Source organism: Eubalaena glacialis, chromosome 5, assembly GCF_028564815.1.
Source record: "Eubalaena glacialis isolate mEubGla1 chromosome 5, mEubGla1.1.hap2.+ XY, whole genome shotgun sequence".
NCBI lineage: Eukaryota > Metazoa > Chordata > Mammalia > Artiodactyla > Balaenidae > Eubalaena > Eubalaena glacialis.
Genome location: NC_083720.1, coordinates 22,215,839 through 22,230,041, shown reverse-complemented (window position 1 = coordinate 22,230,041; position 14,203 = coordinate 22,215,839). Strand labels below are relative to the sequence as shown.

General features: G+C 36.1%; 1 protein-coding gene across 1 annotated transcript; it reads right to left on the bottom strand.

Annotated features, from left to right (window-relative positions):
* Positions 1-210: 210 nt before the first annotated feature.
* Positions 211-2,987, bottom strand: FABP2 (fatty acid binding protein 2). The gene is made up of 4 exons (XM_061191124.1): positions 2,921-2,987; positions 1,766-1,938; positions 636-743; positions 211-261 (listed from the first exon to the last, which is right to left on the bottom strand). Exons 1-4 carry the CDS (start codon positions 2,985-2,987, stop codon positions 211-213), a joined length of 399 nt encoding a protein of 132 aa, XP_061047107.1.
* Between the last annotated feature and the right edge of the window lie 11,216 nt (positions 2,988-14,203).

The window sequence follows — 14,203 nt, the reverse complement described above, 5'->3', positions numbered from 1 at the left end:
ACATCTTAGAGAATGTAAAACAAATTAAATCCTAATTAGCTTTTACGCGTTTTGCTTTAGCAAGACTGGAAATATAAGCCATTGGCTAATGTTCATAAAAGGACTAATCAGTCAGCAACTTTATACTTGGTGAGGAGAGGAAAATAAGTTCTGGTTCAGTATAGATTTTCCATCTAATATGTGTTCTGGGCTCTGCTCCAGGAACAATGCTCACTCCTTTTTGAAGATCCTCTTGGCTTCCACTCCTTCATATACATAAGTCTGAAATGTGTTAACAAACATAGAAGAATTTGCCATTAAGATTAAAGGCTAAATTAAGAAAAATATTAGTAGTATTATAGCTTTGAAATAAGTTTATAGTTTTTTTTTCTTGTACCTGATAACAACACTTTATACAGATACAGGATACATCCATTTAAAAACACGTTTTGGTTTTTAGTCACATTTTTAGTTAAAATAAGCTCAATGTATTGACATATATATGCATCAGAAAATATATGTATTTTAAAAATCAGTAAGATTAATGAGAAAAGTAATAGTCTATTTATTTATGATATAACTCAACAACCCCCAAAATAAAATCATTGCTATGTGATTATTTTCGTCTTTGGAAAATAACTATAATAACCACTCACCTGGACCATTTCACCACCTATAATTTCTCGGACAGCATTTAGTTCATTTCCATTGTCCAGCCGTTTGAATTTTCCAACAAGTTTATTTCCCTCTAGGCTCCAAGTCCCCTATGTAAAATTTAAAAAATAAATAAATAAAATAGCATTTTTTAGGGTCTTACATGTGTCAGGCCCTGTTTTGAGGCCTACAGATCTACTTCTTCAAACTTCACTATGACCCTATGAAGTAAATATTATCTCCATTTCACAGATGAGAAAACTGAAATACAGTAATTTACCTAAAGTCACAAAGCCAGGGTTGAACCTAGGTTATTGGGCTCTAGAGTATGTGCTGGTAACCATCATGCTGTCCTCACTCAATTGTTTCCAAATGCCAGATTTTAAGGCAGATCATCAGGGCTTCTTTTTTCTAAACCTTTCACATTAAAAAGAGTGTTCTAAATTTAGTCATAGTTCATATTAGTTTCATGGAGAAGCTAACAAGCTTGTGCTTGTTTTAATTTATGTAATTGTTGCAGTAATTAAAACATAACCACAATTGATAAAATATTTGACAGTGTAATTGTCATTGCAAACATGTTTAATTTAACCAGAAAAATTCTAAGGGCAAAAAAGTTTTTCAAAAATCCGTTGAAAAATGTGACTCCATAAAATTTTATATCAAATATTAAAAGTTGAATTCCCAATGACCTAGATTGTAGCATTAGACCTTTCCATTTGGTCACACATTAATTCACTAATTTATTCATTTATTGTATTATTTCAGTTACATTAACTAAATGTCTATTATGTTTAAGTTAGATAACTCTAAAAGCTTTTGTTGCTGTCAGATATGTAAAGTTGAAAACACTGAACTTTAGTTTTCTTTATGAAGAGGTGTATACTCAGTCATTCAAAGATATTTTTCTAATTCTTATTGTTTAATCCTTTACAGATGTGTATGAAAATCAAAAAGTTATGTTTAACTACTCTGCTAACTTGTTTGATATATAATATGGATAAACTCCATTGGCTGCTTCAGTAAATGAAGGAGACCCTCATTAATTAAACCATCCAGTGACAGAAAGCAGAGATTATTTTAGTATTGTGTAGAAAAATCAGGAATGCCTTGCTTATAAAAAATTTCTTACAGTGAGTTCAGTTCCGTCTGCGAGGCTATAATTAAAAGTGACACCAAGCTCAAACACAATTTCAGTGTTTCGAAAAGTGCTTGATTCTTTGACTGTGAATTTATTTCCTTCTTGTGTAATTATCAGTTTCAAATTGTCATGAGATGCAAGCTTCCTTTTCACCATGTTAACACCTGCAAAGGGAAAGAGATTTAAGGAAATAAAGTAAAAAAATGCCATGGAAAATGCTTACTTTTCCAAGTTCTGTTTTAACTAGTTAATTAATCAATTAATATTTTGAGGGGGGAGGAAAACCTGATAGCATTGCCTTTGCACAAGAGCATTCAGATTGCTTCTGTAGAAAAAGTTCAGGCTCAATCATATCAAACTATTTTTCCAAAACTTAAGAAAAATTAAATGAAGCAAGAATTGTTGAATCTTAGAACTGAGTAATTTTTTAAAAATTATCAATATTTTTGTTTCAGTGTTAAGTAAACCAAATTCCAGGAGTGTCAAGTGAAAGATTTTAAAAGTATATTTATATATTTATAAGGATATACAACTTTAATTCCACATGTATGGTACTCTTTTTTTTTTTTAATGTCCTTTTGCTTTCCATAATGGCTTTAAAATTTTGAACTTAATAATTCTCTGTTTTTTGTGGCATTTCCGACTATCTCAAAAATGAGAAAATTAGCAAACATTACAGCCAAATTTATTATAAGTCAGAGGAAAAGAGAATTAAGTCTCATTTATTCAGAGCTGTGACTTTTGATAGAACTCTCTTTCATTGCTTTATTTTATGGACTTTGCTTTTCCATTCCCTAGAATTTAATGTTTTAAAGTCTGGAAGTTATCATTACACACTGCCATATTTTACTTCCTAAACAAAAAAACTGTCAATTTTCAATCAGCAGTTAACGTGAATGAAACATATCTGGATGTTTTTTGTGTTTCAGAGAATAGCACCCAAGAATCTTTCCTTCCAGTGGTGAGGCAGTGTATTCTTTCCAATGTAAGAAGTGGGAATATGGTTTTTGCTACTCTGAACCATCAACCATTCCCGATCCGCACCGCCACAACAGGTGTCATTCTCTAAGCCTTAAGGTTTAGAAGGAGTTAGAAAGATGTCTGTGAGAAACAAAAGAACAAGCCATTAAAGTATTAAGCCCTTACCCATTTTTTCCATGAACTTTTCATAGTTCTCGTTTCGGTCTACCTTCCAAGTACCATCGAACGCCATGGTCTCCAGCTGATTGAGCCTCTAGGCAATCAGAGATTCAGGGCTGTCCTTAGGAGAGAATTTATGCCATTTCTTATCTTAGGACCAACTTCATACTGTGATGTGGAAGTTTAAAGTTCAAGAGGTCACTTAACTACATTAATGCCAAACCATCATCGTTTCTCTAGTTTCTATAAATTTCTTAGCTCCTCTCCTGAAATTCAGCTGCATTAAAGCATGATAAGCATAACTACTCTGTCTTAAACTATGATTGTGGGCACATTTATTTCAAGGATTAGAATGCATATTGTCTGCAGATAGTTTTTCCGCTTACGAGTTCAAAGTGCACACTGTGTTGAATGTTACATAATTTAGATCATATATCAAATAACATCTGGGAAGTGAGACTATTAATGACGTATCCCTTTTTTACAATAGCAATTACCTTGTAAAGTAAGACTTCATGACCAAATACAGCTGAAAAGTTAAGGTTAGTAGGATATTGATACTGAATATTTATTTATTTTTCTAATATGTCCTTTTGCATTGTGTTTTTGGGTTGCCAGGGCTTTGGGTAAATATCCTGGCACCTGGTACAGTGTGTGACACACAGTAGGGACCCATTATATTTTTGTTTTGGTCTTGAATGGTGATAGGCCACTGAGAAAATTTTCAAGAGGTAGAAATGTGGCTGGATAACATGAAAACTCCCATAAGAGAAACAACATCTTTAAACATCTGCCACGTGCAGAAAAAACAAAAGCCAGGTGTCAGCTATGCCATTAACTAAAACCATTCCTTTGTTTTACTCTCACTCCCTCTCATCCCCAAACCTGGTGCTGTCCTAAGCCAAAACTCAACATGTGTGTTGGGTGGGTTGGGTGTATAGAGGGTAGCTAGAAAGGTGAAGAGTGAAGAAGGTCACCGTATCTGTCCCAACCCCCAGTGCAGGCTTCCAACCTGGAGCATGCCCTAGCTGGTGCGGGAAAAAACATTAACTTAGTGTGAAGTGTGCAGTTTTGATTATTAGTGATCCCGAACATATTCATTATTAAAAAGAGACTATTATTGTGTGTGAATGTGACCAGAGAACCTCTTATTAACTAAAGCTCAGTAGAGAAACTATAGAGCATGCCCAAGATTTCATTCAGGGTCAGGGGAAGGACGTATCTAACAAATTTGAACAGGACATTGGGAAATAGAATACAGTTTTAAAATGTTTTAAAAAATATTTATTTATTTGTTTATTTGGCTACATCGGGTCTTCGTTGCAGCATGCAGGATCTTCGTTGTGGCATGCGAGATCTTTCATTGTGCTGTGCCGGCTTCTCTCTCTAGCTGTGGCTTCCGGGCTCTAGAGCATGCGGGCTCAGTAGTTGCGGTGTGTGGGCTCAGTAGTTGTGGCATATGGGCTCTCTAGTTGTGGTGCATGGGCTCCAGAGCGTGCGGGCTCAGTAGTTGCAGCACGTGGGCTCTAGAGCGCGTGGGTTTAGTTGCCCCACGGCATGTGGGATCTTAGTTTCCCGACGAGGGATCGCACCCACGTCCCCTGCATTGGAAGGCAGATTCTTAACCACTGGACCACCAGGGAAGTCCCAAGTTTTTAAAATTTTGCTATCTATTGGGCACACTCTTTCAGAGGAGTTGCCCACTTTTTATTTTCTCAAGCACATTAAACAGTAAACTACCTTCGACTAAATCCTTTATTTCATTTAAAAAGAAAAAGACATCCAAATATACACACAGACATACACACACACAGAGAGAAAGAGAGGGAGAAAGTGGGTGGGTCAGGGAAAAGAGGTCATAATTTGAGAATAATGGGAAGTCCTTTACATATGAAAAAAATTGACTACCTTTGTACTTCTCTCTTTTGCCAAAGATAATGAAAACCTCATTATTTGGGAACCATCACCCTAGTGTACTTTCAACTTGGAGAAGGGAAGAAAAGTTTATGGTTACTCTAGAGCCTGGGTTTAAATAGTCTCTCAGGTAATCCACTATTTATGGTGATTTGTGAATTTAGAAGGCCATGGATAATGGATCCAATCTTTTTTTTTTCTAGATTAGAAAAAATAGATGTATCTGGTCACTGGAATAGAAATGTAGTGCAGTAAAAAGAACATGTGTTTTAGAAACAAAAAGACTTGGTTTCAATACTGCCTACAACACCCATTATACACTGTACAGGACCTTGATCATATCACTCAATCTCTCTGAGCCTAAATAATTACTAATAATTAATCATTATTATCCTCATTTTATAGATGAGGAACTGAGGCTCAGAGAGATTGAGTGATATGATCAAGGTATATGATCAATATAAAAATTATAGAAAGCATGAGCCTGAGCAACTGATAGACATCAAGTACTCAATAAACCTTTGTTTCTCTTCTTGTTCCCTGAGAAAGAAAATCAATCTCAATAATAAATTTTTGGAAGTATCCCAGGTCTCAAACCACTTTGATATTTGAGAAAGGAAATCCACGTCTTTCTATTGTTTATTAGAAAGTCACCTGAAATTTATTTATTTAGGTAATTTTTGATTTGTACTAGTGATTAACTTGGGACTAGGTATGACTTGGATTTGCCTGTTAAGGTTAGCATGATGCTTTAGACCCCTCTGGGAATACAACTTTTCTCTCTATGATCTCACAGCAATGGAAATAAAAGTGCCTGACTCAGGAAGGTGGGGAGGAAGAAACTAGAATGGCTCCTTACCATTGTTCACCTAACAGTGCCCTTTTTCTCGTGGCCACCTTGAGCTTCCCAGGAAGAGCAGAATAGGATCAGATGAAAGCAAATAGCACTTGGTCTCATGCAAACCTGCTAACAGAATGGACATGTTAAACTTTCAGTCTTCCATTTATCAGTGGCAGTAACCTAATTTAAAGTCGATAAGGAATCCCTGTTATCTCTGCAGCGTGGCATCATTGGAGTTTTTAAAAATGATTAGATCAAATTTTTAACATTACACTTTTCCTTCTTCAGCTTCTGAACTCTGTAACTCGCCAATTCTTATCACTTACCTGGACCCCATCTAGAAAAGGTTGTACAGAACCTATGGACCAGTTTCCCTTACAGACCTCTCGTACTGATGATACAGTTGGGCCAATCAGCTGAGGGCAGACCCAGTCCTTTATTTTCTTCTTTGATAATACTCAAGATTTAAGGTCCTGCAGCTTGGGAAAGTGGGTGGATTAGGTGTGTGTTTGCGGGGGGGGTTGCAGATGCTATGGAGGTAGAGTTGTGCTCTCTGTATGGACTCCGCAGTCTGCATCAGCCACTGAGTGGTATGGAAGAAGTGGAAATCAGCAGAAACTCCTGCTCATCCCTATCCCGTTCCTCCAAGAGAAAGTACCAACCACATTCCTTAACGTGGCTTCTGAAGCCCCTACTTACATCTCCAGTCTCCTGCCATTCCTTACTGTGTACTCTAAAATCTAAATATATCGAACTTCTTGTAGTCCTCAGTCTGTTAAATGTGCTTGCTTTCTGTTGCTTCAGGTCACAGCTTGGTCACTGAGTGCTCTCAGAAGCCTGCCCTGAACCACCAAGAACGGGTCAGGTAAGTCTACTTCTCCCAAGTACAATGACCTTCTAAAGGTCTCAGCATAGCTCATAAGAGGCAAAAGCAGCTGATTCATAATAACCAGGGAAACAGTATCATCATGAAGTCCAGAGATATCACGAGGAGGGGCAGTATGATATTTCAAGCTCATTTCAAAGGAATAGCTTTCTAGAGATCACAGAAATCCTTTTACCCCATTGTAAAGCAGAAGGGAAAGTTTTTATAGAGCATTTTAACATATATATATATATATCATTTACGGGATATAGCATTTTCAGGCACTTACTAATCACTTCAGAATTTCTGAATCCTGCTTTTCAGTCCCAAGTTATTTAACTTTTACATGTCAGAAAAAAACAGTGGTCTCCATTAGGGCCATATAAGAGAAGGATTTGAGAGACAGATGGAAAGAGCAGCAGGAAATTCTTAAGGTTACTGTCCAATCCCTAGCAGTGAATGGGGAATGAGGGAGAATTGTAAAGTTTGCCTGCAGAGTTTACTTCATTCTGTTTTAACCATAAGCCTCTAAATTTTAGAAATACTAAGACCTGTTAAATTATGTTTTAGGATTTTGTACCTGAGATAGCTGGTTGATTTTCTTCTGAAAAGACTATAGAGTTACAGCAGTGTACAGGGAGGTATCTACCAAATAATGGTGAGTGCAACTTGCTGATTCTCATTAATAACAAGACAACCATCAGTGGCAGTTGAATGATGTTGCACGCAGGATTTATGACTTCATCTTGTCTTATCTTTTTTAATCTGGGTCTGTTCCCCCAAATAATGAGTCTCCCTCAAGCAATTTGAATGGGAGGTTGCTCATCTCCTATACCCCTCATACCACAGAGGAAGATGGGTGTGCATTATCTCAGCTCCCCACTCCCACATCCATTATGTTTCTGCCTTTTTTTTTTTTTTTAAAGAAAACCTTTTCCTTTGAGACCATTTCCATTTGGCTGTCACCTTCCAGCCAACTTCATCATCATTATCTACCATCTCTCCCATCTATCGTTGTTATCTACCATCTATCACAGAAAATCATGGCACCAGGCTCACCATCATCCTCTGTGTCTTGCCATCATCCTGGGTGAGCTCAAAGTCCATGTGGATAAGCTACTTGTCACTCTGGCTTCACGGTACCTTAACCTCCTCATCTCTAATAATCTTTACCTCTATACTTTATCCACTTACGTCCAGGGCTGTAACCTGTGGTTTGTCACCACTAGAGTTGTTCCTTCTGTGAAATTTAACATGCCGCTCTCCGGCCACAACTTTTCATCCTCTCAGCTCCTTCATTTTCTCCCACAGTATCAGCTCTTAGCTGGGAGAGAATTTCAGTCAGTTGTCGCCTCCATTTTCCCCCAAGTTGGAATCCCCTCCTGGTTTGTTTACATTCTCTATCCAGTCAATACCTGTTGCAAATAAAATAACTCCTGTGCTGTTCCAGGTGCTATTACACACGCACGGTTTCCAGCTTCAACTGAATCGTCTGCCCTGCCTGGCAAGACTTTTGTGTACCTCAGTCAACTCCCTCCTCATTTGTGACAGTGACTGGATCTTTGATCGTTCTCCTATAGTCTTCTTCCCTTGCCTTCAGCAGATGACCTGGGTATTACTCCACAGGGGAAATAAACCAGCAAGCAATAATTCTCCCAATTTATGTGGTCTCCTTTTCAGTGTTATCTGTTACTACTTTGCTTACTTCTATAAATTCTTTCATGCACGTATTCATTGAACATATATTAGAATTCCCACTATAACCTAGGAACTATGCTAAATTATAGAGATAGAATGATGAACACATACAGTTTCAGTCAAGAGAAAGCAAGGCTTGAAATTACAATAATTTGATACATATAAAGATTTTTTTTCCTATCTCCATATCTCCCTTTTAATTATTTATTTGGCTGAGGTGGGATCTTTTCTCCTTCACATTAAGATAATCCAGTCTCTCCCATCTTAAGAAATGAAAAAAAGTCTCCCTGGCTTCTATTGACATTTCTAGAACCTACTCAATCTTTCTCCTTCCCCTGATAGCCAGGCTTCTTGAAAAAGTAATCTATACTGTCTCCTCATTCTTATCTCCTGTTAGAGCCTGAGTCTGCTGCAGTGGGGCTTTCATACTCACCCCTCCACTGAAACTACTTACTAAGCTCATTGGTGAATTTTTTTGTTGTCAAATCCAATGCACACCCCTTGGCCCTTATTTTATGTCATTATAGCATTCCAGACCATTGACTCCTCCCTTTTTGAAATTTCCCCTTTTCTTTTCTTGACTTTATTCTTTCTTGATATTCCTCTTACTTTTCTGAATGTCCTTTTCAGGCTCTTTCACAGGCAACTCTTTCTCAACCAACACTTTATATTTTGAGGTTGCATCTTAAGATCTCTTTTTATTCCACACAATTTACCTGGGCTATTTTTGCCATTCCCATGGCTTCAATTTCCATCTATGTGACTCTAAAATTTTAAGGTACAACCCAGATCTCTCTCCTACCAGGTACCTATTCCTTACCAAGTTGCTCTATGTGCATGTTCAATTGGCACCTGAAACTCCACAAACTGGAAAGGACGTTAATGTTCCACCCAGCCTTGTTCTCTCTTCTTGTATGTCCTGTATCAGGGAATGATACTGCCATGCTAAGAATCATTCTAAAGTCTTTCCTCTCCTTTATCCTTGGCTTTCCATTTTATCAACAAATCAATACAATTTTTACTCCTTAATATCACTTAAATATATCCCCTCTTCGTTTGTATTCCCAGATAATCACCATTTTTCACCTAGGTGACTGCAATAATCTCCTAAATGATTTTCCCCTCTCTAGTCTCCCAGAATCCAGTTTATCCAGAGAATATCTTTATAAAATGCTAATTTGACCATATCCTGTCCTTGCCTATTTTTTTCTTTTCTGTCCTTGCCTATTAACATTCACTGATACCCTATTGCTATCAGCATAAAGTTCCAGATTCCTTACCTCTCCTGTTCACCCCCATTTACTCTTCCTTCACCAGATGCTATGATCTCTCACATCTCTCTTTGTACATCCTCTTTCCTCTGCGTGGAAATCCCACCCCTCTCGCCATGCTTTTCCTGCCTAACATCCACTCAGCCTTTAAGAAGCAGCTCAGTGTCATCTCTCCAATAGTCCTGACTTGCCTATGTCCTTCCTCTTTGCCTGGGCTAACTTTCCTTCATATCAGTATCATCATCATAACCCTATTTCTTTACACTTATTGTATTGATTTTAATAGTCTGTTACCCTGTTTGTTTCTTCTACTCTTCTACTTTCAGATTTAAGGGTAGAGATGATGTAAAATGGATACATAGTATGAATGAAATAAGTTCATGTATTCTAATTAAAGCCCTTGTTGCCCCTTTAGAAGTGTCACTTTTTCCTACTCTGGGTACAGGATGTGAATATTGACTAGCTAACAGTTGTTTGATAATGAGCAGTACACCAGTGCTGTTTTTTTCTTAGATTTTTTATTGATGTATAGTTGATTTACAATATTGTGTTAGTTTCAGGTGTACAGCATAGTGATTCAGTTTTTTTTTCAGATTATTTTCCATTATAGGTTATTACAAGATTTTGAATGTAATTCCCTGTGCTATACAGTAAATCCTTGTTGTTTATCTATTTTATGTATAGTAGTTTGTATCTGTTAATCCCATACTCCTAATTTGTCCCTCCCACCCTCCCTCTCCCCTTTGGTAACCATAAATTTGTTTTCTGTGTCTCAGTCTGTTTCTGTTTTGTATATAGACTCATTTGTATTATTTTTTAGATTCCACATATGTCATAGTATGTAGTATTTGATACATGTCTGACTTACTTCACTAAGTATAATCTTCTGTGTGAGGTGATACCTCATTGCAGTTTTGATTTGCATTTCTCTAATAATTAGCAGTGTTGAGCATCTTTTCATGAACCTGTTGGCGATCTGTATGTCTTCTTTAGAAAAGAAGGTCTCTAGGTCTTCTCCCCATTTTTTGATTGGGTTGTTTGTTTTCTCAATATTGAGTTGTATGAGCTGTCTGTATATGTTAGATATTAACCCCTTGTTGGTCACATCATTTACAGATATTCTCCCATTCCCTAGATTGTCTTTTCGTTTTGTTTATGGTTTCCTTTGCTATGCAAGAGCTTTTAAATTTGATAATGTCCCATTTGTTTATTTTTGCTTTTATTTCTTTTGACTTGGGAGACTGATCTAAGAAAATATTGCTACAATATATATCAGAGAATGTTTTGCCTATGTTTCTCCTAGGAGTTTTATGGTGTCATGTTTTACATTTAGGTCTTTAAACCATTTTGAGTTTATTTTTGTATATAGTGTGAGGCAGTGTTCTAACTTCATTGATTTACATGAGGCTGTCCAGCTTTTCCAACACCAATTGTTGAAGAGACTGTCTTTTCTCCATTTTATATTCTTGCTTCGTTTGTTGTAGAGGTGTGTGGGTTTGTTTCTGGGTTCTCTGTTCTGTTCCATTGATCTATATGTCTGTTTTTGTGCCAATACCATGCTGTTTTGATTACTGTGGCTTTGAGTATAGTCTGAAGTCTGGAATGGTTATACCTCCAGCTTTGTTCTTTTTCTTCAGACTTGCTTTGGCAATTCTGGGTCTTTTGTAGTTCCATATAAATTTTGGGATTATTTGTTCTAGTTCTATGAAAAATGTCATGGGTATTTTGATAAGGATTGCATTAAATCTGTAGATTGCTTTGTGTAGTATGGCCATTTTAACAATATTAATTCTTCCAATCCAAGAGCATAGGATATCTTTCCATTTATTTGAATCATCTTCAGTTTCCTTTATCAATGTTTTATAGTTCTCAGCATCTAGGTCCTTCACCTCCTTGGTCAAGTTTCCTTAGGTAGTTTTAGTTTTTCCTGTTTTTTTCCTTCTATTCCTAGATATTTTTTTGGCACAATTTTAAATGGGATTTTTTTAAATTTTCTCTTTCTGATATATCATTATTAGTGTAAAGAAATACAACAGATATCTGTATATTAATCTTGCTATCTTGCTGAATTCATTTATTAGTTCTGATTGTTTTTTATGTGGAGACTTTAGGGTTCTCTGTACAGAGTATCATGTCATCTACAAATAGAGACAGTTTAACCTCTTCCCTTCCAATTTTGATACCTTTTATTTATTTTAGTTCCTTTTTGAATTTCTTTTTCTTACCTGATTGCTGTGGCTAGGACTTCTAATACTATGTTGAATAGAAGTGGTGAGAGTAGGCCTCCTTGCTTTATTCCTGAATTTAGTGGGAAGGCTTTCAGCTTTTTACTGTTAAGTATTATGTTGGCTGTGGATTTGTCATAAATGGCTTTTATTATGTTGAGATATGTTCCCTCTATACCCACTTTGGTGAGAGTTTTTATCATGAATGGGTGTTGAATTCTGCCAAATGCTTTTTCTGATCTGTTGAGATGATCGTGTGTCCTTTGTGTTTCCTTTTGTTAATGTGGTGTATCACATTGATTAATTTGTGTATGTTGAACCATCATTGCAACCCTGGATGAATCCAACTTGATCATGATATATGATCCTTTTTGTATATTGTTGGATTTGGTATGCTAATATTTTGTTGCGGATTCTTGCATCTATATTCATTAAAGATATTGGCCTATGATTTTCTTTTTTGGTAGTGTCTTTCTCTGGTTTTGGTATCAGTGTGATGGTGGCCTCATAGAAGGAATTTGGGAGTGTTCCCTCCTCTTCAGTTTTTTGGAATAGTTTGAGAAGGATAGGTATAAGTTCTTCTCTGTATGCTTGGTAGAATTCCCCAGTGAAGCTATCCGGTCCTGGACTTTTGTTTGCAGGGAGTTTTTAAAATTCCAGATTCTATTTCATGTCTAGTGATCAGTCTGTTCAGATTATCTGTTTCTTCTTGACTCAGTTTTGGCAGGCTGTATGTTTCTAGAAACTTGTCCAAATTAGACCAGGTTGTCTAATTTGTTGGCATATAGCTCTTCATACTATTCTCTTACAATTTTTTGTGTTTCTATGGTATCAGCTGTTATTTCTCCTTATTTTGTTTATTTGAGTCCTCTCTCTTCTTGGTAAGCCTGGCTAGAGGTTTGTTGATTTTGTTCATCTTTTAAAAAAAACAGCTTTTGGTTTTATTGATATTTTCTATTTTTTAATCTCTATTTTATTTATTTCCTCTCTGATCTTTATTCTTTCCTTCTTTCTGCTGACTTTAGGTTTTGTTTGTTCTTCTTTTTCTAATTCTTTTGGGTGGTAGATTAGGTTGTTTATTTGAGTTTTTTCTTATTTCTTGAGGAAGGCCTGTATCTCTATGAACTTCCTTCTTAGAACTGCTTTTGTTGCATTCTGTAAATTTTGTAAGGTTGTGTTTTCATTTGTCTCAAGGTATTTTCTGATTCCTTTGATTTCATCATTGACTCATAGGTTTTTTTAGTAGCATGTTGTTTAGTCTCCATGTGTCCATTCTTTTCCTGTTTTTCTTTCTGTGGTTGATTTCTAGTTTTATGCCGTTGTGGTCAGAAAAGATGCTTGAAATAATTTCTATCCCCTTACATCTGTTGAGGCTTGTTTTGTGACCTAGTGTGTGCTCTATCCTAGAGAATGTTCCATATGTGCTTGAAAAGAATGTGTATTCTGTTTTTGCTTTTGGTTTTTTTTTTTTTGGATGTAGTGTCCTGTAGGTATGAATTAAGTCCAACTAGTCTGTTGTGTCATTTAGGACCTCTGTTGCCTTATTGATTTTCTGTCTGGATGATCTGTCCATGGATGTCAGTAAGGTGTTAAAGTCTCCTACTATTATTGTATTATTGTCCATTTCTCCCTTTATGTCTGTTAGTATTGTTTTATATATTTAGGTGCTCCTATATTGGGAGCACGTATGTTAACAAGTAGAATATCCTCTTCTTGTATAGATCCCTTTATCATTATATAATGCCCTTTTTGTCTTTCTTTATGGTCTTTGTTTTAAAGTCTTCTTTGTCTTGTACGAGTATTGCTACCCTCACTTTCTTGTTGTTTACATTTGCATGAAATATCTTTTTCCATCCTCTCACTTTCAGTCTATGTGTGTGTCTTTTGCCCTGAAGTGAGTCTTTTGTAGGCAGTATATTCTAGGTTCTTGTTTTTGTTTATCTAATCTGTCACTCTGTGTCTTTTGATCAGAGCATTTAGTTCATTGACATTTAAAGTAATTATTGATAGGTATGTATTTATTGCCATTTTAATCCTTGTTTTCTGGTTGTTTTTGTAGCTTTTCTTTATTTCTTTCTTCTTTTTGTTTTTCCTTTTGTGGTTTGATGACTTTCTTTGGTAGTATGCTTAAGTTCCTTTCTTTTTTGGCTTTTGTGAATCTATTTTATGTTTTTGATTTGTGGTTACCATGGAGTTCCAGTATGTTGACCTGTAACTAAATCTACTTTCTTTAAATTAACAGTCATGTAAGTTCAAACAAGTCCTAAAAGATCTACATTTTTATTCTCCCCTCCCCCACATTTTGTGACTTTGAAGTCCTATTTTACATCTTCATGCTTATCCTTTTACTATTAATTGCAGTTATAATCGTTTTTACAATTTTTTGATTGTTTTTTTTCTATGCACTGGTTTGTTTAAGTGATCTTCATTCCTTCTATGTATTTCCTTCATTCCTATTGTGATTTTCCCTCTTCT

Coding starts and splice junctions, on each gene's coding strand:
- FABP2 (XM_061191124.1), bottom strand. CDS start 2,987: ATGGCGTTCGATGGTACTTGGAAGGTAGACCGAAACGAGAACTATGAA. Junction 1,939..2,920: donor AAAGTTCATGGAAAAAATGG/GTAAGGGCTTAA, acceptor TTCCCTTTGCAG/GTGTTAACATGGTGAAAAGG. Junction 744..1,765: donor CAGACGGAACTGAACTCACT/GTAAGAAATTTT, acceptor AATTTTACATAG/GGGACTTGGAGCCTAGAGGG.